The sequence below is a fragment of the Sylvia atricapilla genome, chromosome Z, assembly GCF_009819655.1.
Source record: "Sylvia atricapilla isolate bSylAtr1 chromosome Z, bSylAtr1.pri, whole genome shotgun sequence".
NCBI classification, from domain to species: Eukaryota; Metazoa; Chordata; class Aves; order Passeriformes; family Sylviidae; genus Sylvia; species Sylvia atricapilla.
The window spans coordinates 88,436,911-88,463,875 of record NC_089174.1 but is presented as its reverse complement, the minus strand read 5'-3'; the positions used below and the strand labels follow the sequence as shown (position 1 = coordinate 88,463,875).

The following is a 26,965-nucleotide window of genomic DNA, read 5'->3' as shown; positions in this document are numbered from 1 at the left end:
TGCTTTCATGACTTTGCAGCTGGCAGTTCATTGGGCAAAGGTGGCATTTTTCTGAATGCACTAGCAGGTCTTTAAGCACTGCATGCTACAAGAAAGTAATTGCAAATGTAATTACCTAAATTATTTGGACAAGTGGCCAAAGTGTTGCTCGTTCTGATATTTTAATCTGCTTAGCTCATCTGCTTTTTTACTGTGAATTAAAATGATGTGATTCCAAAAAGAGCTGCTCAGATTCATCAGTGCTTATGTGGGGCTTTTCATATTTTGGTTGAAAAGTTGAGAAAGAGCTATTTTGTCTGTTTATATAAGGTTTTTTCAATAGATAATCTCTTTCTGGCCTAAAGCAGAAGTGGTTTTGTTCTGCAGCTAGGAAAGCTGGCCATAAAGGTGGTAGTTAGCTGAAGGTGGTGACACAGGGCACAGGTAGAACTCGGCATCAGGGCCCTTTTGTAAAGCTGTTGGACACTGGTGGGCTCTGCTGAAGGCCACAGGTGCTGCTGTGTGTGTGCCAACTCCTCCTGCCCTGAGCTCTGAGCCTTTCTGAGCACCCCTTCTCCTCCATCCGCCTCTTCCTCAGGGCTACAGGTGTATTGTTCAGAGCAATCAGGGAGTGAGCTCCGTGTTTCCTCTGGGGCCTGCACAAGGTTGGTAACAACTTGCAGGCTCAAGAATGTAGAAGGTGTCAGGTGATGTGACAACCAGCGTTTCTAAGGGTTCAGTTTCTAACTGTTTCTTCTAACACATTAACAGGATATTTTTTCTTGTTTACGCCTCCATCAAAGCAAAATGGCAACAAACTTGCCATGTCTGATACCAAATGGAGGCATTTCTGCCGAGTGGGAAATGATACATTGTCTTAATTCAGGATGGTATCATTAGTCAGAGGCTGTGAGGTACTAGCATTTAAAACTTCTTTCAGGTTCCCATAGTTCTCATTAGAGAAATCAAAAAGATTAAGATCACTGTTTGTGTAAAATGCTACACATATGAAAAGTGAACTCTGCTTGGATCTGCCAAATTGTTTCTGATCAGGTTCATGAATTAAGTATTTTTGCATTAGTTTTCTTTCTGTATAGATGCGCTTGTAATTGTATTCCTTTCTGAATTTACTTGGATTATAAAGAAATGAAATAAAAATTTATTATGTACTAATGCAGTAAGTCACAAGATCCATAGTTGAGCACTCCTCTTAAGAAGTGGTGTTTCCTTTAAATTTGCCAGTTTTGATCACAGTGCTGCCCTAAACGCATGCAGAGTGTCTGGTGGGATTTTTGCAGCCCTTGCAGCGTTCAGAGTTCTCGGCCTGCCTAGTTCAGAGCAGAGCAGACAGGTTGTACTTGAGGCAGTACATGCACGTTTGGGTTATCTGTGCTCATCCCGGAGCACCAGGCTGTGTGACTGCATTGCAAGCCTGCTAACATCACTGCTGAGGCCAGGCACGGTCCAAGGACACGGGCCGTGCTTTCAGCAGTGCCAGGACCCTTGTCCCACGGCCTCTGAGGGGCTGCAGTCGGTTACACTCCTGTGTTTACAGGAGTTGGGCTCCTGGGGAATCTGGCTGCCTGCCTCTGGCATTCACTTGGAACTGTGTGATTTACAATTACATTACAAATAGTTGCTGCAGAACAGATGCACGAAATGATTTGGTGTATGAAAAATGACTTTTATATGCAGGGATTCTCAGTGGGATGAAATGAGATTATTTTAATATAGGGAAATGAATGGCTGTCTTGTCTTTCAACTCTGGGAAGTTCTCTCCTGTAACATACTCTAAACTTTGGTTTTGCAGAAAACCACAGAGGTGGTCTTCTTTTTTTCAGTAAACAGTGTCTAGGACTGGCACTAAGATATTTTTCATGGCTGATCTCTTTTTGAATATGGGAGAAATTCTTGTTTATCAAGCCAAATTATGAATATTTATGGTACTATTGGCAAAAAGTATATTATCCCACAAGTTTTTTGGTTTTTTTTTAGAAAAAAAAAATGGGAAGGAGGAATACTATCCTCTGGTGCAAAAGCTTTCCAAATACTAAATGTCTTTTATGTGACTGAAAGCATTTTCCTGTGAGATAACACCTGTATTTATTCCAAGATAATAATGTGAATTTGTTAAAGCAGATTTTTGGGAAGTGAAACGGCCATGCATCTGCATTGGTGTGTGCTGTGGGGCAGGAGCAGTGCTGAGTAACCAGCCTGGCAGTGGGGTGGGATGGGATGGGATGAACTGCCTGACTTATTCCAGCATCCCTGTAAATGACATCCTGTGGAAGCACAACTGCCTTTAAGCTTTGAACAGCATTTTAGGCCAGTTGCATGTTAAACACTGACTACTTCAATTAAATTTAAAAAAACCCCAAAACCAGCATACATGGTTGCATGTATGTTGTTAAGGATTGCAAATCATGTTTTTGCTCTGTCTGAAGGAAATACTCGAGGTGTGTATAGTCATAACTCATACTGTGAGGTGTGTTGGTATGAATTTAAGCGAATAGAGTCTTTGCCCAGAGACTTGTCTGAAATTTGGATCTTTAGTTCAGATAGTTCTGCTTCTGTGAAGGCAGAGTAAAGTATTTCAGCTGCCACAGAAAATACAGAAATTCAGCTCGTGGTGTTTTAGAGTGTTACAGTTTTTATATACAATAAACTCAGAAAGAGGTTGGGTTTGGGTTTTTTTGTAGCAGATTCACTACAGATCTGCAGTATAGGGTTCACCGCAGAAAGCAGGACAATAATAGATTGATCATCAGAGGATGCTGTGTAAATAATAGATTTATCTTAGCATATGTGAGAAACTGGGACCATTTGATACCACAAAAACAAAGTCTTGCCCAGTTAATATGAAGAAGTATTGTTTTTCATTTGGGATTACAGGACAGTTTGGACATGGAAGCAATACCCATGTTCTTGTCATCTCAAAACTCAGTGCAGAGTGATCCCTAGAGCTCTGGAACAATGCACTAGCAGTGCTAATTACTTAGAGGGACATAGAAAGGACTGGGAACATTTACGTAGCTAATGAGAAGATTTAGTGCTTTAGCAGGCAGGGAGGTTTGAGGGTTGTTTTATTTAGTGGAAGTTACTCTTAAAGATGGGTTGTTGTATTGAGCACCTATTGAGCACCTTGGGTTTCTTTTATTTTAGCTAAACTTTCTCTGCAGCTCTCCAGATTAGAGGGCTTAGATTTCTCTCTCATCTGATGCTCTGGGGCTAGAAAAGTGCTGTAAGAACAGGAGGCTGGGGGACATAAGTTCAAAAGTCACATGTGCTCCAAGACAGGAAGCGTTTGGTCTCTACATTTCTATGACACATTCATCAAGGTTTGGAATGGCAGATCAGGGAAATCCCATCCTGTGCCCCATCCAGGGCATTGACAGAGGCTAGGTTTGGCATTCAGGAGCATCAAAGCCATGAATACTGCCAAAAATGTATTCATCTTGAAGTATGCTACTAACTACTAATCGCTCCCTTAAAACATACTGTATTTGTAACCTGGAGCAGGGATATTATCCTTTAGCTACAATGTGTAGCTAACAACAACTGAAGGTGTTAAACTGGCAGAGTATCCCGAGCAGATGTTGTTGTATCTGTAACTGGCACATGCTGTTGTGTTCTGGCTTCTTGTTTGCACTTTAAATTTCTTTTTCTATTTTTCTGTTTCTTCTACTGCTCCCATAATTTGAAATTGGAGGATGTTTTGAATTAGTTGAACTATTTCAGGCAGTGTGAAACGATTGCTTAAACATGTCAGATCTTATCTGTGATGAGAAAAAAAGTCATGATTCTTGCAAATAGATCTTCAACATGACTGACATTGTTTATTGTACTTCTGTTTTTAGAATAATATATAAATGCTCTATGTGTGACACTGTGTTTACTCTACAACCTTTGCTCTATCGCCACTTTGATCAGCACATTGAAAACCAGAAGGTGTCTGTTTTCAAGTGTCCAGACTGTTCTCTTCTGTATGCACAGAAACAGCTTATGATGGATCATATCAAGGTGTGTAGGCATCTTCTCTTGTTTCCTTCATGATACCATTTGTCATGCAATATATGCTGTGAGAACATACTGCGAAAAGGCACAGAATAACAGGAAGACTGCTGAGAGAGATGTTAATAATTCTGAGGGGGTAATCTGTGAATATTGTTCTCAAATGTTAAAATGTTATATTTTGTCTGGTTTCAGCATATCTGTGATGACTCAGTTGGTTTTTCTGTAAGAATGTTGATTTCGGTATACCGGGAATATCTCAGCAAGTCCAATTCTAACAAATACTGAGTTTTATTTACAGTATTCTAAGTGTTATTTCAATTGTTAGGAGCTGAGAATGCTGAATGTATCACAAAATCGAGCCTTTGGTGTTACCTCATGTCATGCAGACCAGAGCTGAGGGTTTATGCCTTGTTAACCCCTGGTGCCTGAACACAGCCCTAAGGTCCAGAATGGCACTGTGGAGCTCGCTGCACTTCTCTGCGGTGACACAATTTCTGAGTACTGTTTCTCTACAGCAAAGTGGAAAAGCAGACATCTCTTCTGGCTGCCAAAACCATCATTTTGCATTCTGGGCCCAACTATGGCACTTGTAACCAGAGAATTCTCCAAAGTAGTATTGGAACTAAGATCACAAGTCTTGAAAAAAACAGGTGGTCTTAAAGCCAGTCTTTGATTTCAGGAGGAGATGAGGGAAGGGCTGAGCCAAAGTGTTCAGAAATACAAGGACTAGATATTTTCTTTGTTTCTGAACTAGTACCACTAGTTCTTGCATGTTTACTGCAAGATGTCTTAGATGCTCCTCTCATGCAGCAATGCACAAACTCTGTTTTTTGTTTCCTTTGATCTACTCAGATGGTTGGGTTTTTTTTTTAACTGAACAGGCTAATTCTGTGTATTGGAGTGTATGTCTTGTTTCTGTAATTAGTTTTTCCTGACTCAGCTATTACTGGAAAAGTCTTGTTATATCTGTACATAAGTAGTTCTGTAAGACCTGAAGACAGGCCTTTCAGGAGCTCGATCTGACTGCAGTTAGGGCCAGAAGCTATCTTTACTGCCATCTCACATTTTAAAGATATTCTCAGTTACTTGGGCAATACTTAATTTCTTTGGCTTTAGTGTTCCATGACAGTATTTGAACTTTCGGCCAGTGGGGTTTTAGCGTGATTCACTATAAATATTTCAGATATTTTTGAGACTAAAATTAGAGGATTAGAGAACATATGTGCAGTAGCAGTACTACTGGTTTTGTGTTTAGGATGTGCGTGTAGCAGTAGGGACTGGAGCAAAGCAGTGTAAATTGGAATTCAGTTAAGAGGGGCTGAAAAAAACAGTAACAGGTTGTAGATAAAAGCAGAAAAGGATTCAGGGAGAGTCCGAGTGCCAGACAGAGGCAGAGCTCAGCTGCAGAGAACGTAATGGTTTGGTATGGCTAGACATAAACCATCAAGGCAGAGACAGACCTGGGTGAAAGTAGGACAGAAAGGGACAGAAGGAAGCTCAGGAGGAGATTATTTAAAGCTACAGAAAATAACCCAGAATAATTCCTGCAGATGCCAGTATTTCTTGATGGCAAAATATATATGTCTTATTTTCCTGTAATTTTCCTTATTTTCGCTACAAGAAAATTGCCAGCAGCCAGTGAGAGCAGATGGTGAAGGCCTGGCCTGGCCTGGAGGTGTAATGCTCCCTGTTTGCCCAGCACTGGGACTCCATACTATGCTTTAATGCTCTTGGTGTAGTTTCAAATAAGAAATGAAATTTCAGGTATTGTATTTAAAAGACATTTGGAAAGTTGAGCACTAACATTTTACATGCTGACAGGTTAGGCTGGAATGGAATCTCCAGGTCAGCCTCAATTGCCTGAGAGTACAGGAGCCTCATTTCTTGCTCCCCTGTGCAGTGGGATACTAAAGCCAGCCTCCTCCTTTTCTACACACCTGCATTTTGCTCTTAGTTGTTGGTCCTATGCATTTTGCTTTTTATTAACAGTTTAGGGGGGTTAATTACTAGCTTTTCTACTAATTAAAAGCTGTTAAATCAAAGAACATGTTCTACTGATGGGGTTGGTACGTGCTCCAGAGCTAGTGGGTAGTTCCGAGAGCCAAAGTATTCACAAAAGAACTTGTTGCTGGAGTATCACATTGATATTCTTATATTCCCAGAATCAAGAATGGATTGGATGGGTTTTACCTGAAGGAAAAACAATTCTGTTTGGGCTGGTTAAACGTACCATCCAGGAGGGTTATAGTAAGGGTCAGTAGGTGAGAGGATCAGAACACTGTCCTGGTAAAGGACAAGCCTTTCAGAGCTCAGCTGTGGGTCCCTGTTCAGCAGTGGATTAGCTCTGGGCTGCAGTCAGCCCTGCTGGCCCACAACCCTCCTCATTCTTGCTGTGTCCACGTCCACATGTGGAACTCGGACACACAGCTGAAGCCCCCCAGCCCTTCCTGAAAAAGTCACTTCGTTTGGAAGGCTCAGGTGTCACACCAGCACACCACACTGGTTTGGAAGTGGGGAAAGGAGGAGTTCTTCCCTTCTTACTAACCATTGACTTAAAGTGCAGACATAAGTCCCTGAGGAAAACTTCCCACCCAGGAGCTTCAGGGGCTGGAGAACAGCTGGTCAGGCCCCTCTGATCTGCTGTGGGCCCTGTCAGCCCTGCAAGGTAGCCCCAAAGGAGTGTGCTCATAACGTGACTGGAGAGTAAGGCAGGGCTTAACCTCAGCCTCAGCATAAAAAGTTAATATATCCTAAATTACATAGCCGTGTGATGTTTCCAGGGTTGCCTTATCTTATTTACCAATATGCCAAGTCAACACTTGGTCAGTAAAAAAGCCTTTCCTTCTTGGAAGAGCCCAATCACATAGTCTGCAATGAGGATGCTCAACTAACATGTCAGGTAAGTAAAGTGAGAAATTAAACTTAACATAAAGTACTTCTTGAGCCCTTTTTTCCTCCCTTTTAAACCACAACTTAGACTTAACCTCCAAAGTAAGTATCTTATTTTTTTTTGTGAAAATACCTACATACGCTGTCTGTTATTGCTAGGTCATGCTAGGTCTTGCCTTTACTTTTTCTTCACTGTTTCTTTAGGAATGTGATCTGATGATAATAGTATGCCAAAGAAGTAACTGAAGGCTTTTGATTGAGTCCCACTGTGTATATCTAGGGCAGTTTCGTACCCTTTTTTCTCTCTCTTTTGTTGTAGTCTATGCATGGAACTTTGAAAAGTGTTGAGGGGCCACCAAACCTGGGGATAAATCTGCCTCTCAGTACTAAACCCACAACTCAAAACTCAGCCAGTCACAACAAGGACGACACAAAATCTGTCAACGGAACAGAAAAGCTGGAGAAGAAATCACCTTCTCCCATAAAGAAAGCAGAACCTAAAAAAGTCGCTAGTCCTGGCTGGACCTGCTGGGAGTGTGACAGGCTCTTCACTCAGAGAGACGTTTACATCACCCACATGAGGAAAGAACATGGAAAGGTAAAGGAATATTTTCAATTTTAAAAAGGTGAATTAAACCTGAAAGGTGAAGTATTTGTTTCTAAATTCCATTTGTGTTTTTGCAAATAAGTCCATTAAGTCACAGCATTATTATTCACTGTTCTTATATCTATTCCATCTTTTTTGCTTTGCCTGCTTAGTTTCTTTCAGTTTCTACATCATTCTCCTGAGAAAATCAATTGTAGGCTTGTTCATTCAGTACCGAGTATTTTTCAAGATGGAAAGAGTGAGAGATATTGCTGTGTTCCATCCAAGCCATCTAATCTGTTCCAGGTTGTTATTTCTTCCTTGTGCCTTCTCAGTTCCCTCTCTTTAAGTGGTGTGGTGAGCGTGGCAGTGCTGGGGTAATGGTTGGACCCAGTCTTAAAGATCTTTTCCAACTTAAATTGATTCTATCCTGTTCTGAAGCTCAGTGCCTGTTAGCCTCAGGGCTGGAGACTCAGTCATGTTTTACTGCTCCAGTGAGTGCCAACTGCTGTTTCATTTAAAGGCAGACACAATCCACATTTGAGCTGTGGCTTTAATCTTACTTGAAAGTTCAGCTGAGTTAACAAGTTGTATTTTTGTATCTAAAGCAGCTGAATTTCAGATATCTTACTTAAAATGGATCGAAAATGAAATATGGGAATGTTGCATCCTCATGCCAGCAGAGAGACTGATGCTCTTCTTGGTTCAATAGCATTTCCAGTTAAATGAAATTAAAAAGACTGGCAGGCAGCAGTGGCCCTGCTTAGCTGTGGCAAGCTCCAAGCCCCTGCTGGTATGTGGCAGCCACCTGCCAAGCCAGTCTTCACCTTTGCTGCTGTGCTGGTGGCAGTGCTCTGACTCTTTCCTCAGCTGGGAGCCAGGCAGCTAAACTGATGTGCTCTGCTGCACTGCAGCAAAAGAGCAGGACTGGGAGGGATTGCAGGCTGATTTTGTCTAAGTGGAGGAGAACCACCCTGTGTGAAAATCCATAGCTTTCAGGATGCTAATGTGATGTAATAAATGATTGCACATTTCCAGAGGTTTCTATTACAGTTATTATCTCTGAAGCTGTTCTGCAAATTGTTTTATTCTGTTTATAAATGTTTTATGGAAAAGCTGAAAATGCTGGACTACTGAGTGTCATCTTCAATTTTCTTAGGACAATTTCAAGCAAATAGTGCCCCAGCATCATTGCCTACAGTAACTCCCACCCCATTCTTTCAGCTTCCTGCTGCCCAAATATTAACTCAGCAGAGCTTTTACTGGCAATCAGAAACGGGTTTGAGAGTGAATGCATTGTACATTTATGCAATTCTTAAATACAAAGCAGCACAACCTCCCAGCGAAACTGTCACTTCAGAGTGAACTAGAGAGTGATATTCAGTCTGATTCCATCCACAGCAGAGTAGCCAAAGGCATGTAAAAGAAGGTTAGTAACATATCAATAATGGTTTCTAAATACTAGCTTTAAATGTGTGTCTCTGATGTTTATGTGCAATGTTACCTCAAGAACAGCCCTTAATATGAAATATGAGATAATTGTTGCACTCAAATCCTGGCCTGAAGGCCTATTCCATTGCTTCCATTCAGGTACTGGTTTTTATCCCCATTCAAGCAGTTCCTTCAATAACACAGGAGGTACACAGGTACTAAAATGAATAGAAATACAACTCCATGTCTTTAAGAAATGGGGTGTATGGACCAGGTGCTACATTCCTTTCCAACCTGTCAAATTTTTTAGTAATTGTTAGCTGTCAAAGACTATGTTGAAAAACTAAACTTTTACTATAGAGAGAATAGGAATGAGCATAAGATAACTAAGTATGTGGTACAGATCTAATAAATAGAGGAAGTAATTTACAGTCTGATTTTCTTAAGAATGATAGGTGTGGGTCAAATGCTCAAAAATGATCGTTTCAGAATGACTGTTTAAAACTGTAATTAAGCAATTCGTGTGCTATTCACAAAATCCATTGTCATGCAAGGTATATGAAAATACTAGTTTCAAACTTCTAATTACTGCTTTTGCAGGACCAGAGTGAAAGAGCTGTAACCCCTAACTGATCCCAGGCTGGGTTATGCAGAGGTATTCATAGGAGAGGTATTGCCATGTATATCCTCTTTGGATAGATTCTTAATGTTCCAGCCTTTATTGGGAACTGTCTACACAGACAGATTCACATTTTCTGATCCTCTCCTGAGGATCCTGGATGAAGCTGTAGGGTAGGAAATTCTGTAGCCACCTTGGTGTGACTCTCTGCCTGATCTTAAAAGTGCTGCAAGGAAAAAAAAAAAGTTACAGCCCAGACACAAGGGAGGGTTCCAACAAGCCTGTACAACTCCTGTCTGAAACTGGATTATGTGTGTCTGCCTTCCACCAGGCAGGCATATGCTGAGCTCCTTGGACTCGTGTGCAGGTGTGTTTCTGTGAAAGGGCAGATGTTTTCTAAGTAGGAATTACCCACTCCAACTTACTCATTGATCATCCTCTTCCTGTCAAGACAAGATGCTGTACAACAGATCATGGTGCACTTAATTAGTCCACATGGTGGACTAATTTTTCAGTTCTTTTTGGTTTGGCTGCCATTGCAGAAATGAATGTATCCAGAATCCTGTTTGGGTCTCTATTTCAAGTCTCCCCAGGGAATTTGGAACAAGTGTGGGGTCACAGCTGGCTGCCCCTCTCAGTGCCCCCAGGTCCTGCTAAGCATCATCCTCCTTCTGCTTTTCTGACCACAGACTTGATGCCTCTGCTCACTGCCACACAGCTGTGATGTGTGACTGCTCCAGCCCTTCTCAGTTTCTTCCTTTACTTTTTCCTTCCACTTGACCAGCTGCACCATCAACCTCACAGAATTCCCCAAACAGATGGTCATCAAGTTGGCATCAGATCAAACCACTCATTTTGGCATGACTTTCCTGAACCCTGTCAGTGACTGTGAGGTTCAAGTTTGGTCCTTCTTCTGTGCTCTTCGCTGCTCCCTGTATGTGGCTGAGGAGCTTCTAGTCAGCAGCTGAGGACATGGTTTGGTGACGAGAAGGGAAAGCAACCCCCTCATCCTGCTGCATTTATTGATGCAGAAATAGTCTTCTGATCTTCCCTGTTTCTTTGGTGGAGGAAAATCCTCTTCACCCACCATCTGTGACACGAGTTTACAGCTGGGGACAGGTGTGTGTGCAGCTCATGGGGGCCACACTGCTTTGAAAGAAGTCCAGCTCTGACTTGTACAGTGTTGTTAAAGGGGGGAGTGTGTACATGAAGTACAGTACCAAAAACGGGTAAGTGATGTTTCTCCCCTGTTTATCAAAAGGTTCAACACATGCACCACTTTAACTGAGCTTTTTAAATGAAAGTCTTTCTCTTCTGTTTTTTTACAGCAAATGAAGAAACACCCTTGTCGGCAATGTGACAAATCCTTCAGTTCATCCCATAGTTTATGTCGGCACAATCGTATCAAGCACAAAGGCATTAGGAAGGTTTATACATGCTCGTAAGTTCTGTTTTTATGTATTTGGAAATGGAATACAAAAACCATTGTTAGTTGAACGTCTTAACTGTGTAAGAGCCAGTGTCCCATTCATTCAGATGCTCAGGACAGGCCAAATCAATTATCTGTCCTGCCTGCAGAAACATGTCAGGCTTCTGAAAGTGTAGTGTGTAAAGTCTATGATCTGAAACTTGGCTGAGCTGAGTGCTGGCAGTTCCACTTTGGGGAACCTGGTTTTCAGGAGTCTCTCAAATACACAACCACTCTTCTAATCTAGAAAAAGGCACTTGCTAAGCATCACACTTGAACTTTTGTTTGTGTGTGTGTGTCTGCAGGCACTGCCCAGATTCAAGACGTACTTTTACTAAGAGGTTGATGTTGGAAAAACATATTCAGTTGATGCATGGCATTAAAGACCCTGATGTGAAAGAAATGACTGAATCTACCAATATGGAAGAAAGGGAAGTAAAAGAAGACACAAAGGTAATCACTGAGAAGACTCATTCAATCACTAAGAGTGATTTTTTTTTTTTGTGGGTATATATTCAGGATCTTTAAATAAATACAGGTATTTAATTGCCATAAATGTCTCATCTGCTGTGAAGTAGAGCCCCAAAAGGATTGTTCAACAGAGTTGTTCTAGAATCTGCCAAGTGAAAGGTTCTGACATTGGCAAATCACAAACAGTTATGAAAAAACCTATGGATTTATGCTTACATGATACACCACTTCTGTCTTTTTGGTAGGTTCCTAGTCCAAAGCGTAAATTGGAAGAACCTGTAATGGAGTTCAGACCTCCACGAGGTGCAATCACTCAGCCATTAAAGAAGCTGAAGATAAATGTTTTTAAAGTTCACAAGTGTGCAGTTTGTGGCTTTACAACAGAAAATCTTCTCCAGTTTCATGAACATATTCCTCAGCATAAATCTGATGGCTCTTCATACCAATGCAGGGAATGTGGACTCTGTTACACATCTCACGTGTCCCTTTCCAGACACCTCTTCATTGTACATAAGCTGAAGGAGCCTCAGCCAGTATCAAAACAGAATGGGTCTGGGGAGGATAATCAGCAAGAAAACAAACCCAATCACGAGGATGACTCGTCCGACAGTGCGGCATCGGACAGAAGATGCAAAGTGTGTGCAAAGACTTTCGAAACTGAAGCGGCCTTAAACACTCACATGAGAACACATGGCATGGCCTTTATCAAGTCCAAAAGAATGAGCTCAGCTGATAAGTGATCAGATTGTTTGGGATGCAGAAATCTCGCTCCACATTGGAATACTAATGACATTTTTGCTACAGAAAGTTCAAGGTATAATAGTGTTAACAGTACTGTTCAGGCTGTTGCAATATATTCTGCATAAAAGTGTCCCCCTCATTGTCTATACCCTCAGAACTATTGAAGCAGTATTTGAGTTGAAAAGAGTTTGTATATATTTAAACTAATAATTTTTATACTCTTTTGTTATGTGTTTGTATCAGTATCTAGTGGGTTTTTTTCTGTTTTTCTGTTTCTGTTCTTTTGTAGTAAGTTTCTTTAAAACAGAGTTCTGAATGCTGGGGCAGTTGCTTAGGTTCTCTTAAACTATTTGGTTTTTGAATGCTTCTGAAAGAAAGTTTAGCTAATGGAAGTGCATCAGGAGGAAGTGCTAGGAGGGGAGATGAGAGAGGAAGCAAACTAAGGGGAGATTTTAAATTCTAAAGAACTTGGGTTTCCAAATGTCTAAGGAAGCTTTTAAACTTTTTCTTACAAAATATATTTTAAAAAAACCCCAAAAGTACCCACTGCATGTGTTAAATGAAGCACTGGTTTTTAGGTGGCACCAGAGCAGGTGCAGACCTCCTGGAGTGGTAAAGTACTTTCAAAGAGTATAAATGCACAAGTCTGAGTATCATTAAGTGATTTTTTTTAGGTCATCAGGTGCTTGTGATCAAAGCTCAAATTGTTACAAAAGGGCTGGGCTGCTCTGGATTTAAGAAATACGATGTAATTAGAAGAATAGGTTTATAATGATGATGTTTTTTGTCATGTAATTTATTAAACATATAGAAGTGAGTACACAGCATTATGTATTTTCCTTGCTGGTTACTGGAAGGAAATAGTTGTCTCTTGCTACAGGGGTTGGGATTTGCCAGCTCCACGTGATCATGCCAAACGTTCTGGTGCTCAGTGTCACACACAGCCACAACTGCGAAGGAGCCAGCCCCAGCCAGGAGTGGGACTGGGGCTTGCAGCTTTAGCACAGACATTGCAAACTCCTGTCCAGCACCACTAGTTTTGCTTGCACAAGTACAAAAAGGTACCATACTGTCCCTTTCAGATAGAGTTCTCTGTGAGAGTATATTTTTAGTTTGTTTTTGCATTTTATACCTTGTATGTAACCCTACAGAAAATTTTTTGTACTTTTTTTTAAAACAAATTGTGTATATATAGATAGCTGCATGATAAACAGTAGTAATTGTTGGGTTCCTTAAAAGTCTTGCTGCTGTCAGATGTTACTATACACTATGTCCATTACGACTGTATTAAACACATTTCATATGTAAATAAATGTGGAGCATTTTGCCCCAAAAGACTTGAGAGATTCTGTTATTTATCATTAAATTTTAATGGTTTCAAAATTTGAAGTGTGTAAAAAAATATGCATCCCCTCAGCCACCTCTGTAAAACTTAATCATCCTGGCAACTGTGTATCAGATACATTAGTTCTGCTCTCTCCATCCTCATTCCTAATTTGGCTCCTGGGTAGATGCTTGTTAGCCCATTTATATTAGTGGCATTTCAAGTGCTTGTGAGGTGCTTCATCCTACGGCACACAGCGGGCACAGCACCTCAGCGTGTGCTGGCCTCTGCCACCGCTGCCCTTCCCATTTAGTGCATACCTCTGAACACTTGTTTGTTGATGTGCACTGGCGACTGTACAACAAATGAGTTATCACTATGCAGAATGGTGTTTTGTATACAGTGAACAGATAATAAAAGTTCAATTTTCACAGCCATTACTTACCTTTATTTTCCCTTGTCACCGTCTCACACCTGCAGGTAACCCGATGATGCAAATGGCATCGTGGTGCCGGGTATTGTGCTGCCACTCGTGTCCCCTGAGGAGTCCTGCACAGCCAGGGAGTGCAGCCCAGCTGCTTGGCAGTGGGCTCCCTTCAGGTCTGACTGGCAGGTCACTTTAACAGTTTAATTCAACTCTCTTGAAGGGTTTATAAGACAGAGGGTCTTCTCAGCCTGCCCCCCCTGCCTGACTCTAGCACGCCCCAGTCCTTCGTGTCCCACCATACAGGCCGGGGCTGTGCTGTACCTCTAAGCTCAGCCAGAAATGAGTCTAATTAAATCGATGCATTTGTGTTGCCCAGTGCACGACGCCTTTAATGACTCCCACATGCATCTTCCTCCCCTGTTCCTGGGGTGCCTGGGCACGAGACGGGTGTGCTGTGCCCACCCTGCACAGTGCCCCCTCATACCTCCCTCGGGAGCTGCTGAGCCTTGGCCTGCTTGCCCTAGGTACAGCTGGAGCCAAATCTGGCTGGCCACAGTCACTGTACTTCTCTACACCTGTCTGGTGGTTGTATTTCTGGAGGGCATTTACAGATGACCTGCCAAAGGCCTGAATGTTCTCAGTTCTTAACCTCTGTCTACCTGTGGGGAATTCAGTTTGGCAAGCCTATTTACTTTTAAAAGGATTTTGATAAAACTCCGACCTTTTCACTCTGTTAATATTACCTTTCTCAGTACACTTGGCATACACACACAGCTGCCGGGCCAATAACGGCACACAGAAAAACCTATTTTAGTTTAAAACCTTTCTCAAATATTAGGGCACTTCAGTAGTCAATTCTTTGTATTTGAATTTCAGATTATTACTCAAAGGTTACCTGCCCAGGCTCCGGGAAGGGTGACTAAGAACAGTGGGGAATGGATTGACAAGAGAAATGAGTATAGAACTGGTCAACCATGGGAAGGCACAAGCGTTCCTTACCTACATCCCTGGGCTCTGTGTACAAAGTGGATTCTGCAGCCAGAAGTGAATGCAGATGCAGGAGCACAAAGAGAAATTTCTCCTCTCATCCCTGGACACTTCCTCACTTGAAAAAAAAAAAAAAAATTAAATTTGCTCCTTAACAGTGACCGTACAAAACCTGGTTTTGATGTTATTTCTTTCACAGTTGGGAAAAAAGTTTTCCTCACTGGGGACCAAATGGCCCTGTTGAGGGCATCACAGTGAGGCACTGCACCGGGAATGACCCAGATTTACCTGGAAAATTAACTAGAGGCACTACAGCTCTCTTCTCTGAGCCTCAAGATGCTATTTTGAAGGAAGAAATATATTTGAAACAGTAATGTGACTATTAGCCAAATAAGCTGAGCATAGTACCCTTCTCAGATATGTCCCCTTATATGATTTGGCAAAAGACTTTAATGCAGTTCATTTATTTTCTGTTCTCAAATTGTGCTATTTTGTATTCAATGGCTCTAATGTGATGGTGGGGATATGGATGCAGTGCATTATCAGCACTGCTCTCCCCGGGTCATTCCAGCACTTGGCTAACAGTGCCATACTTCTATGAGCCAGACCAATATTGCAGGTCAAGCATAACGATATTTCCTGATTTAGTGATTGTTTCTGAGGCTTTTTCCCCCTGTTCCATGGGAGAAGGGGAAGGAATAGAGAATATTATTCACTAAATTCAATTGAATGTTCAGATAGCTGGATTCCTCCCTCCCCTTACCCTTCTTCCCGAGAAAGAGAAATTATTTTCACAAATAAACTATGCCCTGAAATAAATCCACTCAGCTGAAATCCAATTAGCTCTGCAGACACTGGGTCGCAGAGCAGACCCAAAAGATTGACTCATACACTTAGAAAGGGACACTGGGGTTGCAAACTGTGCCTGTGAATGGGTCCCTGCCAGCTCCCAAGACACACGACAAGACCCGGGAGAGGAGTGACACCAGACAAAAGCCACACATGCTCCCAAGCAGTGGCCTCCAAAGTGGGGGAGTGCATCCATAGGCATGCAGGAAGCAAACAGTCTTTCTGCTGTTACAGAATTGCAATGAAATACCATATTAAAAGCATCCAGAAGAGGGGTGAGTTCTGTGCCCATGACCAATCCCCTAGAAAACAAAGAGCTGTCATTCTGTACTATACATAAAGGTAGCACTGATGCCTGGCTGCATCCAAAGGCCTGGCAAACCTGCCAGAATGTCAAGAGCTACAACTTCTGTGTACTAAAAAACTAACAGAATTTTCTTGCTGCAGAGCTCCAGAAGACCTACTGTACAAATATTGAAGTCAAACATCCAGTGCAGGGGAAGACTTCAAAATACATGTAACCTTTAATAATCGAAATCATGCAGATGGTAAAATAACAAAGCCACCAAGAGAGGTGTGGGTGATTCCCAGCATCTTTGGAAAAAAAAAGGAAACAGCTTCCTAATATGTTTCTCTTGCCTCACCACAAACATTGAAGAAGTCCAAGTGTTTTCTGAGCTATCAATCAGAAAATTGATTCACAATCAAACCAACAGTCCAAGGAGCTGCAATCTCAGAATTAAGTGTGGGTTCATGCCTCGGACAAAAGAAAGCCCCATCTATGTGAACAAAAAAAATAAGCAGCTTCAATCCTCCCAGGTCTCAACACAAAGCTGCCTTCTCGCTTTTCTGAATTCTCCACACACTAACTCTGCTTGTTACACGACAAGATTTTACCACCTCCATTTCCACTTCTACTTCTCTCCATCAGGAATGATTGCAAGGAATTGTCCTAACACTGAGCAGGCTTTGTCATTTACGTTCTCTCAGTTGCTGCCACCTCCCTCCTGAGTGGCTTGCCTTTTGCCTCCAAAAATGATATTCCTGCGTCACAATAGAATATTCACAAGAATATTTTTCTGCCTGTTTGGTGAATTAAAGCACTACCCAAAAATAACACTCAGAGATCAGCCTTCCAGGACAGCCATTTGCCTTTGTTCTGTGAGTGGCAGCATTGCAACCAGTCCAGGATGAAAATTCATCCATTTATGTTCAATCATTCCTCGTGTGACGAGGTAATAGAAAAGTGTCAGAGATTTACTGTTAGATGCAAATACATAACTAAATACAAAGTAAGGATTAAATGTATTCTACTTTAGGAGGAATTTGGGTGTGATACACAGTGTTTTGGAAGGAAAGTCGGTTTCTTGTGGGTTTTTTCATATTGATGAAGATACGACACCCAATGCTAATGTAATGAATTAATAGCTAAAGTGGAATGTACAGCTATAACCACAAGAAATGACAGAGATTTCCTTCCAATAGCAAAGCACAGGTAACAAACATATTTTTGTCAAATTGTTTCTAATTGCCTAATGAGCTGGTTTGAACTCTAGTGTAAATTACTGGTAGGTTCAATTAGGTTTTTAGAGACTGAGATTTGTTAGTGTCCCTTATGATAATTATGATAGAGCCTGATAATTTTGTCCCAATCACCATTTTTAATCTCTGTTTTCTCAGGGCTTTTTATAAAAATAAAGGCAAGCAGATTTGTACACAAAGGCAAAAAACCTCTATTAAAAAATCTGTCTAAATAGTATGGTATGAAAAACCTACTCAGAAAAATTGCAGAAAACCTTTTGCTGGGCAAGAGTCAATACAACATGTCAGTGGCAGCTCCCATTCGTACAGAACACATAACTTTGTTACACACTTTTTAAATGAAACTCTTAATTGCACAAAGGAAACTCAGAATCTTTTCACCACCTTTGTGTCTGCCCTTGTATATTTTCCTTCTGTCTTAGCAATTACTTCTGAATACTGCATCCGCTCAAAGGCAACAGTAGCAGATGCTTTTCACTGAATATTTAAAGATAGCAGAGAACTATCCTGAAGTCACGTAAACTTAGAGAAACTCCTGTGTAGTAAGTGGAATACTGGTGGCACCCGAAGAATACTCAGGTGAGAAGGTGAAGGATCTTACCTAGATCATGCCTAGCTGGTGTCCTTGGATCTTTCTTTCCAGTTTGCCATTTGTGCTCATTCCTGACTTTCCCCTGTGATGTAATGCCATCTCTTAGTCAGTCCTAGTCTGTTTTATCCGACTGTTTACCAACATTAACATGGTGGTGAATTTCTGGCAAATTACAGAAACACCACTCTGGTCAGACAGTTTTGTTTCCATTTCTCTTAGTAGCATTTCTATGTGTTCTCTGTTCTCCCATTCTCAGTGTTCAGGGTTTTGATTTTAAGCTTGGTGAATGCCTGACTCGGTTTGGCTCATTTAATTCCCAGGAAATCAGGATCCGGGCTGACCTGTATTTGTGTGGCTGCTTCAGGCTCACGCAACCATTCAGCGATGAAGTGGAGATGGGTGTGAAGCCTGCCTGTGCTGCTGGGGGTCTCTCGTACTGCCAGGCCCACTCTGGGCATCGCCGGCCCATCCCTGCCGGCCGCCAGGCCTGCCGAGGGCACCGCCACACACGGACGGCTGCAGCTTCTCTGGGCCGCTGTGCTCTCTGACCGAGGCGGTGTCATAGCCCCTGAGCAAACACTGGGGTCACCGCTAGCTGCTGCCATGCGATGATTCTGCCCACAGCTGGTGAGGAGAACAGCGCCATGACCCCTCTGATCGCCTCACGGCCCCTCACGGCCCCTCACGGCCCCTCACGGCCCCTCACGGCCCCTCACGCCTTCCCGCCTCACGCCTTCCCGCGCTCAGCACAGCGCCCCCTGCCGGCCAGCCCCGCCCGCCCCTCACGCCTTCCCGCGCTCAGCACAGCGCCCCCTGCCGGCCAGCCCCGCCCGCCCCTCACGCCTTCCCGCGCTCAGCACAGCGCCCCCTCGTCGCAGAGCGTGCGGCCCCGTGCTCCCCTTCCCGCCAATGAGCGGCCCACACGCAGCGGCGGCCGCAGGATGGCCGCTGCAGTCGCCTGACCCAAAACTCTCCCCGCCTCCGGGAGACCGGTGCCGCCGTCCCGGTGCTTCTCGGGCAGACGCGGCTCTTCCCGCCGAGCCGAGCCGTCTGAGCCTCCACCGACGGTCCCTCGGTACAGCCAGCTGCTCAGGCACCTCCAGGGGCAGGAAGCAGGGGGCCTCGTCAGCAGGACCATTGGCCGCGGTGCGTCTGGGAGTGGTAGTTCGCCTGGCCGGTGATCTTCTCTGTGCGTCAGCAGGTCGGGAGGGGAAGGAGACTACAGATCCCAGAAAGCCGCGCGGGTGCCGCTGTCATCCCTGGCGCTGCGCTGGGGGCGCGGGTTGTGCTGGCCCGGGAGCGGCGGGATCCGCGGCGGGGCCGCCATGGATCTTTTCGGGGACCTGCGGCGCATGAACAAGCGGCAGGTACCGGGGCTGCGCCCGGGGCCCCCGCGGCTCTCACCCCGCGCCGGGGACCGGGGCTTTTCAAGCCGGACCAGGGTCTTTCCCCCCATAGTACCCGTGTGCTGCCGAGAAAACGAACGAAAAACGAACGAGTGTGGTTAAAGCGCATCCGCTGCTGGAAGGGCTGGCGGAGCAGGAGAATTTGGGGGCAGAAATCTGTGATTTTGTAGATAAGAAGTTTCAGTATGACAGTATCGGTAAACGATCCTTTGTCGTCTCCCGTCTCCTCCAGCTCTTCTTTTTAAACAAAAGTCACTCTCAGAAAGTCAGCCTCTGCAGATAGTCCGATGTTCCACATATCCCTCTGGGATGTTTCTGAGCTCGGGAGGGAGTCGGGGCCGTGTGAGCGAGCCAGGTTTGATCCTTTGCCAGGTCGCTTCCCCAGTTTTATAAGCCTCGATCAGATTGTTTGCGTCTGTCGCTGGCACACAGGAGCGGATTAACCCAAGACTAAGGCACACGGAGGATTCCAGCTTTATGCTGCAGTTTGCTGGATTCTGACTTGGCAATCTGTGCCACCAGCCTTGTGTTGTAATAGGATTTTAGCATAAAAGCCTAAAATTTGTGGTGCACCTGAGTTGAAGTTCTGTGTTGTGCTTCTAAATACGGTACAGTGCCTTTAAACCCCAATTTTCTTGTTTCACACAGCTATATTACCAAGTCTTAAATTTTGCCATGATTGTGTCTTCTGCCCTAATGATCTGGAAAGGGCTGATCGTGGTCACTGGCAGTGAGAGCCCCATTGTTGTGGTGCTCAGGTGAGTCAGTGGGAAGGCTTTCTGCTTCAAGTCCAGGTATTGTTTTGCCTTTTGTCTCCTCCCTCTTCCCCTTGGGTGCATTTGGAATTTGAAATCTCACCTATTTAAAGAAGGACTTAAACACTTGCTTTCTTCTTGCTGTGTTTGGGCTCTGGCAAAAGTCACACTGTCAGTAGCCATGGCCCAGTTTCCACTGACGTTTGTAGGAGTGGTAAACGTGTCAGACCTTTTAAAATCCAAGTTCCTTCACTTCACCTAAACTGCAGATTGCTTTCTGGGATTTGGGTTCTGTTAAAGGTCTGAGCAGTGCTACTGAATGGGTGAAGCTACAGATCTCAGTTGAAATTGTGGGTTTATCTGTAAGAATTAAATGTTCTTTGATGTCACGGTGCTTCTTTCATTTATGTCAACAAACTCTCTCTTTCTTGCTGTTTGTAGTGGCAGCATGGAACCAGCTTTTCACAGGGGAGACCTGCTATTCCTGACAAACTTCCATGATGACCCAATCAGAGCTGGTGAAATAGTTGTTTTTAAAGTTGAAGGCAGAGACATTCCAATAGTTCACAGAGTTATCAAAGTACATGAAAAGTAATGCAACTTGGTGTTTTTTTGTTTGTAAAGCTCCTTTCCTTCCCCGTGGCTTTCAGTGATGGTTGAATTGTGGTTTAGTGTGTGAGAAAGGCAAGTGAGGATATGCAGTGAGAAAAAGCTCAGCTGTAGGATGTTATCCACTGCTGTCCCCAGTTCTGTGCCACGCTTGTCGAGGGTCTGAGACCTTCCCCTCAGCAAAGCTGCTCAGGGTTGGTGCAGGCAAAGCTGTGCCCAGGAGGAATCCTGGCAGCTGGAACGTGCGTGGGAGCAGAAGCCACTCCTATGCTGGTGCTTGTACAGTTAGGATTTTGGTTATAAGAGCAAGTTTTTGACAGGAGGTGGAGATTCACAATCAGGGCGCAGCCTGACAGGGTGTGTGAGCTTTGCTAACTGAAGTTTTCCAAATTTGACTCAGGATAAAAGAAGAGATTCTTCTTACTCTTGTGTCTCTTGGCCACACTGCCCACAACAATTCTTGCTGAAAAGCAGCAGGGAGAGGGCTTGGTTTGGCCTTGATTGCAGATGCCTGCTCTGATAAACGCTTCCTTCCAAACCACAGTTCTGCTCCTAGTTCTGCACAGTGAAAAACTAAGCTGCAGCTGGCAAGCATTGACATATTTGAACTTCAGCTCCATGAACTGAAGGTGTTTGTTTCTTGAGTAATGTCTCTTCTTCCATGTTTTTTCAAAATTTCCAATAATCACCTTTTTTTTTTAATTACTTAATTTGTCTTTATGAGAACTCCTAATTTCTGTACTTGAGCAAAATTCATTTGAAGACAGTAAACTTAAGAAGTTTATTTGAATTTGTGTTCTGTGGAAGATGGTAATAAACACACAGGGCTTTTGTTGAGGAAGTTCAGTGCCTGGATGGACAATATATCCCTTTCATGTCCATTGTGCAATTGCTTACATGAATTGACAGTCTATGAGTGTTGCAAAAAACGTTTCTTGTTAATATCTGTTGATAGATAAAGTCAGTAAACTTTGTAATGTTAATGATTTAATGGTGCTTGTCCAATAAGCAGGGCCAAAAGCAAACATTGTTATCTAATCTTGTAGCACTTTCCATCCTCATTTGCTTTGTAGATGTTAATTGAGATTTTTTAATGAAATGCTATTTAGTTTATCACCTCATTGCCTTCTAGAGGAAATGGGAACATCAAATTTCTGACTAAAGGGGATAATAATGAAGTTGATGATAGAGGCTTGTATAAAGAAGGACAGAACTGGCTAGAGAAGAAAGATGTTGTTGGAAGAGCAAGAGGGTAAGTAAAGCAAAATGTACTTTGTAATTACATAGAAAAGCTAGCTCTTGAAGCAGTTCTGCTGTTGACACAAACCAGATCTGATGTATTTTAAAATTTCTTAAGCAGAATTACAGTTAAAAAGAAAACCTGAAAAAGTTGCTTTCTATACTTTCTGTACTCCCAGTGATGTGGAGTGGGGGGGGGGGGAAAGGGACATTTAGCAAATAGTCCACCTGAAAATACAAAATTAACCAGCTTCTCCTTGTAATTGCTGGAAAATCCTAAGAAATTATGTTGGCATTCCACAGGAATCTTATGCAAGGCTTGAGCTTTTGACTTTGTTCCCTCCAGCTGAGCTGAAATCTTTTCAGATTTTCTGAGAGAACTTTGATCAAGGAAAACGAATGAATTTTACTTCCAGTTCAGATCTGCATTAGTCCCAGGTGTAAATGATGAGATTGCAGTGAAATATTCCAGATTGTATAACATTAAAATACTTCCATGTAATATCTGAGAGTTAATTTTACATTCACCTGTTCTATCACTTACAGGTTTCTGCCCTATGTAGGAATGGTAACGATAATAATGAATGACTATCCAAAATTTAAGGTATGTATGCTGTCATTTTGAATATTTGAAGTGCTAAAATAACAAGTACAGACAATAAGAACCTTGCCTCTAAACATACACGTAATTAATACATTTCTCTCTGTAGTTTGGTACGTAATGTAGGATGAGCTGAGTTTCCTTGCTTACTGGTGGGCAGTAGAATTTGGTGTTTGTAATGATTTGAAAACATGTAGTTTATTAGAATTTTGTTAGTTAAGTGTATCCAAATGTGATACCTGGTTATGAGGAATCTGATCTCTTTAAAATCTTCCTGCAATTCTGTAGGACCAGAGCTCTGTTTGTGGAAGGTGTGATGTTTGAGAGGGCACCTTTTGAACAGTTTGTGCTTTCAGAGCTCAGTGGAGAGGAGTTGTAACGAGTCTGTGTTCTGTGTTTCTTTGCAGTATGCTCTGCTGGCAGTGATGGGAGCATATGTACTGCTCAAACGGGAATCCTAAACACAAGAACGAAGGGAAATGTACTGGGGGTAAAAAATAATATATTTCAGATGATTTCATTTCTGTATACCGTTACAAACTGTGCAAGCTTCTGTCCTGTCTAAATAAACGACACCTAATGAGTGAAGCTGTTGGCTGCTGGCTGATTACAAAATGACGTATTTACCACCTTGTACAGACTGCTCTCAGCCAGCCTGGCACTGGTTTGGAGGACTGTCGTGCTGGAGCAGCCAAGGGCTCTCTTGCCATGCCACAGTGGGTTTTCTTGACGGGCGCTGCATCTGAATCCATTTTTGCCCTCGTGTTTGTTTTGGGGGTTATTTTTAATCTGTCAGCGTCCTCTTTTCTCCACCATACAAACTGTTTTGATCAGTGCTTGTAAGGACACAGAATCTCTGAACATGTAGTAAGTTCTAGGAGTTTAGTCAGACTGACACCTAAGTTGGCTGGTTGTGGCTGACAAAAACAGCCAAGGAGAGTAGTTTCACTCTGACTTGGTACTGAGCAGTGGAGACTCAGAGGTTTTTCCCTGAGTTTGAAACTTGCTCCTTCATGGTGTAAGGAAAAAAGCCCAGATGGCCTGATTTCTAGAGGCCTGGTTTTCAGGGACTGTGTGCATTGCTAGTGTTCAGGCTGTTGACAATTCTGCCTTTTGTGTCCTAGCTCTTAAACAAACCTAACAAAAGGGTTTTCTGGGGCTTTAATAACACTTGTAAATTACTGAATGAATAGCGCAGTAGTACACTTCAGGGATATTGCCAGGAAGGGGAAACCAGAACTCTTATGCCATTTTGGAGAATGTATTATTCTCACCTATCATATAACACCTGAATAGTGTTAAACATAAAATTGATTTTTCATTTAAAAACTTACCTGATAACTGTCTTTTATGAAATTTGGTGTTTTTTCTCTTACGTTCAAATGTCAGTGTTGCACCTTCAACAAAGCAGAACTTGTTTTCCTTGCTGGCTTTGTTTTTGTAGCTTTGATAAGGAACAGCATGATGCTTTTTTCTTCTGGAGTTCTGTTTCTTCTGTAATCCCTTACCTCTGCAAAAATACTCTATTTTACAATAATGACACCTTTTCTGTTGTAAAGCTCATGCTCAACAGACAACTGCTGAATTTCTCCAAGTAATATTACTTCTTTTGTGTCCTACTAAGCTGTTTTCATGTCCACCTGTATTATAAAAAGTACTTATTTTGTGTCAAATTGTATAGAAATAAAATTGAGTATAATAAATGGCATGGCAGAATAATGTTGGGATCCTTAATGCAGTCTTCCTGGAAGTGTATCATCCCAGTTAAGAAAAAATAATGTGGTTTTTTGGAGACGGTGTATGTGGAGTAAGATTTTTTTCTTCCTCTTGGTATTGCTGAAATCCAAATTTATGCTGTCCACCTACCCCAGCGTGAGCCCAGTCAGCTCTGATTTGGAGAGTGCAGCTGAACATTTTGCAGCTGTCCACTGTGACAGTGGGGTGCAGTCACAGCAGTGGCTCAGAGCTGTGCCAGGGGCAGTCACAGTGGGTGTTAGGAAGCCTTTCCCTGCTGAGAGGGTGCTCAGCCCTGGAGCAGTCTCCTTCAGGAGAAGGTGGATGCCCCAGGCTCAGCTTTCCAGCAGCGCTTGGACAATACCCCGGCTTCTGGGCAGCCTGGAACGGCTCGGGCTGTTGGGCTGGGTGCTCTCTGTAAGCTGTTCTGGTCCACAGGCATGTCCATAAATGCTTCCCATTTGAATTCTCCAGTTGTTGAACCCCTCCACCGCAAAAATCATAAACCCAAACTTGTGGCTGCCCCAGCAGCCTGGCACACATTGAAAGTGCAGTGAGCAATCAATCGCTGTGGTTAAGCTTCAACTTCCCTGGGCTTCCCAAAATGCAGCACAAACAGTGTCAACTATCTTACACTGGGCCTTATTAGATAAATGTTATTATTTCCTATTATTCAGCCTCTGTGAAGTTGTGGAGCTCTTTTCTGAGAAATGTCTTCAGTTCTTCAGGGAACTGTTGCAGCACTGAGTCGATGTTGAGGTTATTTGCCGAACATGTGCCCTGAGTGCAGGTTGGAAGTGCTGGAGATTAGTCTATTCAGCATCTCCAACATTTACAGAGTATTCCTCGGTGGTCACGCCTGTTATTACGTTGGAGATAGGCTTCCACCAGTGTTTGTTCTGTACATACATCCTGGCTGTGTCTAACACCAGGGTCCCTACAAAAAGAATGATGAAAGCCACACCATTCTTATATTATCCCTTTTTATAGCCATCAAATGTGCGTTGCTGATAGAACAATGATGGTTGTCTAAAATGTAAAGGAAGCAGATTGAAGGGTGTTATGTGTTATTGTGGTAATAGCATTTGAAAACCATAAATGTTTTCCTGCCATGAAGCACAGCAACTTTTTGCTTTGCCACGGGATATATAAAATGAGGAAGGGTATTTTAAAACGGAGAGAGCTGTTTCTTGATGCTCCAACACAAATTGATGTTACTAGGCTTCTTCTTAAAGAGAAAGATTGTCTTGAGTGGGTTGAGTCACTCACAGTTCGTAACATCCTTTGGTTGTATCTGGTTCCTTTTCTGTTGTGGGGGGTCCAGAATAATATTTCCCAATATTGTCAAGTTTTTGTTTTTCTTAGAAGGGTAATAAATTAATAATTATAATAAATCCTTATTAACAAGCAAATAAATAATAAAGACATAGTACATATACAACATACAAGAAAGGTTTATTTGTTTGCATGGTATTTTTGCTAAAAGATTTGGGACTACCAGGCAACGAGGAACTGAGTAAGAATTCATGTTTGGTTAGTTTGGGGTTTGTTTTCTGAAAATGGACAGTTTCCTGAATTTTTTAGTTTCCTGCCTTGATTGCTCCAAACAATTAGAAGTTTCTCTGGATGGCAGTATTTTATTTGATCAGCTGTCACTCAGCACAGAACACATGTCTGTAGCTGTACTGCAGACAGCACAGTGAAACTTGAGGCAGGAGAGTACTATTGTGAATTAAGCAGGAATGCATAATTAATAACCAAAAGAAAAGAATGAATCACATTAATCAGTAAAAGAAGGCAAAACAAACTGTGACTAAACGAGGGAACAATTTGGCTCAATACAGCAGGATATACAATTGACTTCAATAGGAATTGTACAAGAGTTTGTCCAAAGATTATGTTAATTCACATCCGTGGGAGCTTCCAGTGAGGATAGTTCAGTTCAAGTCATGTGGGGCTAGCTGGAGGAGCTGGCAGGTTCCTTACAGTCAGCTCTGCTCCTTGTGAATCCCACCTCCTGCCATAGTTCTCTAGACAGCAAAATGATCGCATAAACTGCACCCATTACACGTGGCTTCATCCTGTCCCTGCTGTTCTCCTGGGGGACAAAGGGCCCATCAGGACTTCCTATCCCATCACTGCTCGCCCACCTTTGCTCCAGTGAAACCACTTTAAATGTTCCATTTCAGGGCCTTTCCAAGGTTATACTATCTCCATCTTTTCCCTGCGCTACCTCTTCGGGGAGCAGTTCTTTTCATCCATTCACCACAAAATTGGCCAGTTCCAGGTGCCTCAGGGTGCTGCAAAGTTTAAAGGGCGCCCGTGCAAACAAAGCAGAAAGCCCTGTAGATGCCCGTCCACTGTCACTAGTGGCAGGTAATTTAGGTGATACTGGAAATTAAAATAAGCTCTTTGAGCGAGGTTTTCTGTTGCAGCGAGGGACAGCGAGGCCCCTTGCCTCAGGTGCGGGCGAGGCACGGTGCGGTCCCTCGGGGCGGGTTGAGCTGACCCCGCAGCTCCCGGCTGCCCGCAGCGGCTCCGCCGCTCTCCGGGGAGCTCCGGTGCCCGGGCGCTGCCGGCAGCCCCGCCCCGGGGCGCCCCGAGGCGCGGAGCCTCGGCGGTCGGGGCGGGAGGCTGCGGGCCGTGCCCGCGCCGCGGAGGTAACCCGAGAGAGAAGCCCGGGGCGGCACCGCCTCGGCTCC

The 26,965-nt window shown here is 43.2% G+C and overlaps 2 protein-coding genes across 5 annotated transcripts in view; both read left to right on the top strand.

The window, feature by feature from the left end:
- The window catches only part of ZNF532 (zinc finger protein 532), a 30,355-nt gene extending 17,904 nt beyond the window's left edge, over positions 1-12,451 (top strand). For all 3 annotated transcript variants that reach the window (XM_066339035.1, XM_066339034.1, XM_066339033.1), the window contains 5 exons: positions 3,837-3,999; positions 7,202-7,480; positions 10,847-10,959; positions 11,292-11,439; positions 11,703-12,451. In XM_066339035.1, the coding sequence (XP_066195132.1) occupies positions 3,837-3,999; positions 7,202-7,480; positions 10,847-10,959; positions 11,292-11,439; positions 11,703-12,197 (1,198 nt within the window). In that variant the 3' untranslated portion in view covers positions 12,198-12,451. The remainder of the gene's footprint in view (positions 1-3,836; positions 4,000-7,201; positions 7,481-10,846; positions 10,960-11,291; positions 11,440-11,702) is intronic.
- Positions 12,452-19,157: 6,706 nt separating this feature from the next.
- SEC11C (SEC11 homolog C, signal peptidase complex subunit) lies at positions 19,158-23,117 on the top strand. Of its 2 annotated transcripts, none has more exons than XM_066339846.1 (6): positions 19,158-19,286; positions 19,974-20,083; positions 20,522-20,671; positions 21,822-21,941; positions 22,475-22,532; positions 22,937-23,117. In XM_066339846.1, the coding sequence occupies exons 1-6, from the start codon at positions 19,245-19,247 to the stop codon at positions 22,988-22,990; spliced, it is 534 nt and encodes a 177-aa protein (XP_066195943.1). In that variant the 5' UTR covers positions 19,158-19,244; the 3' UTR covers positions 22,991-23,117. The 2 variants fall into 2 exon arrangements, with proteins under 2 accessions (XP_066195943.1, XP_066195944.1); XM_066339847.1 differs by having other exon boundaries at positions 19,201-19,294.
- Positions 23,118-26,965: the final 3,848 nt, after the last annotated feature.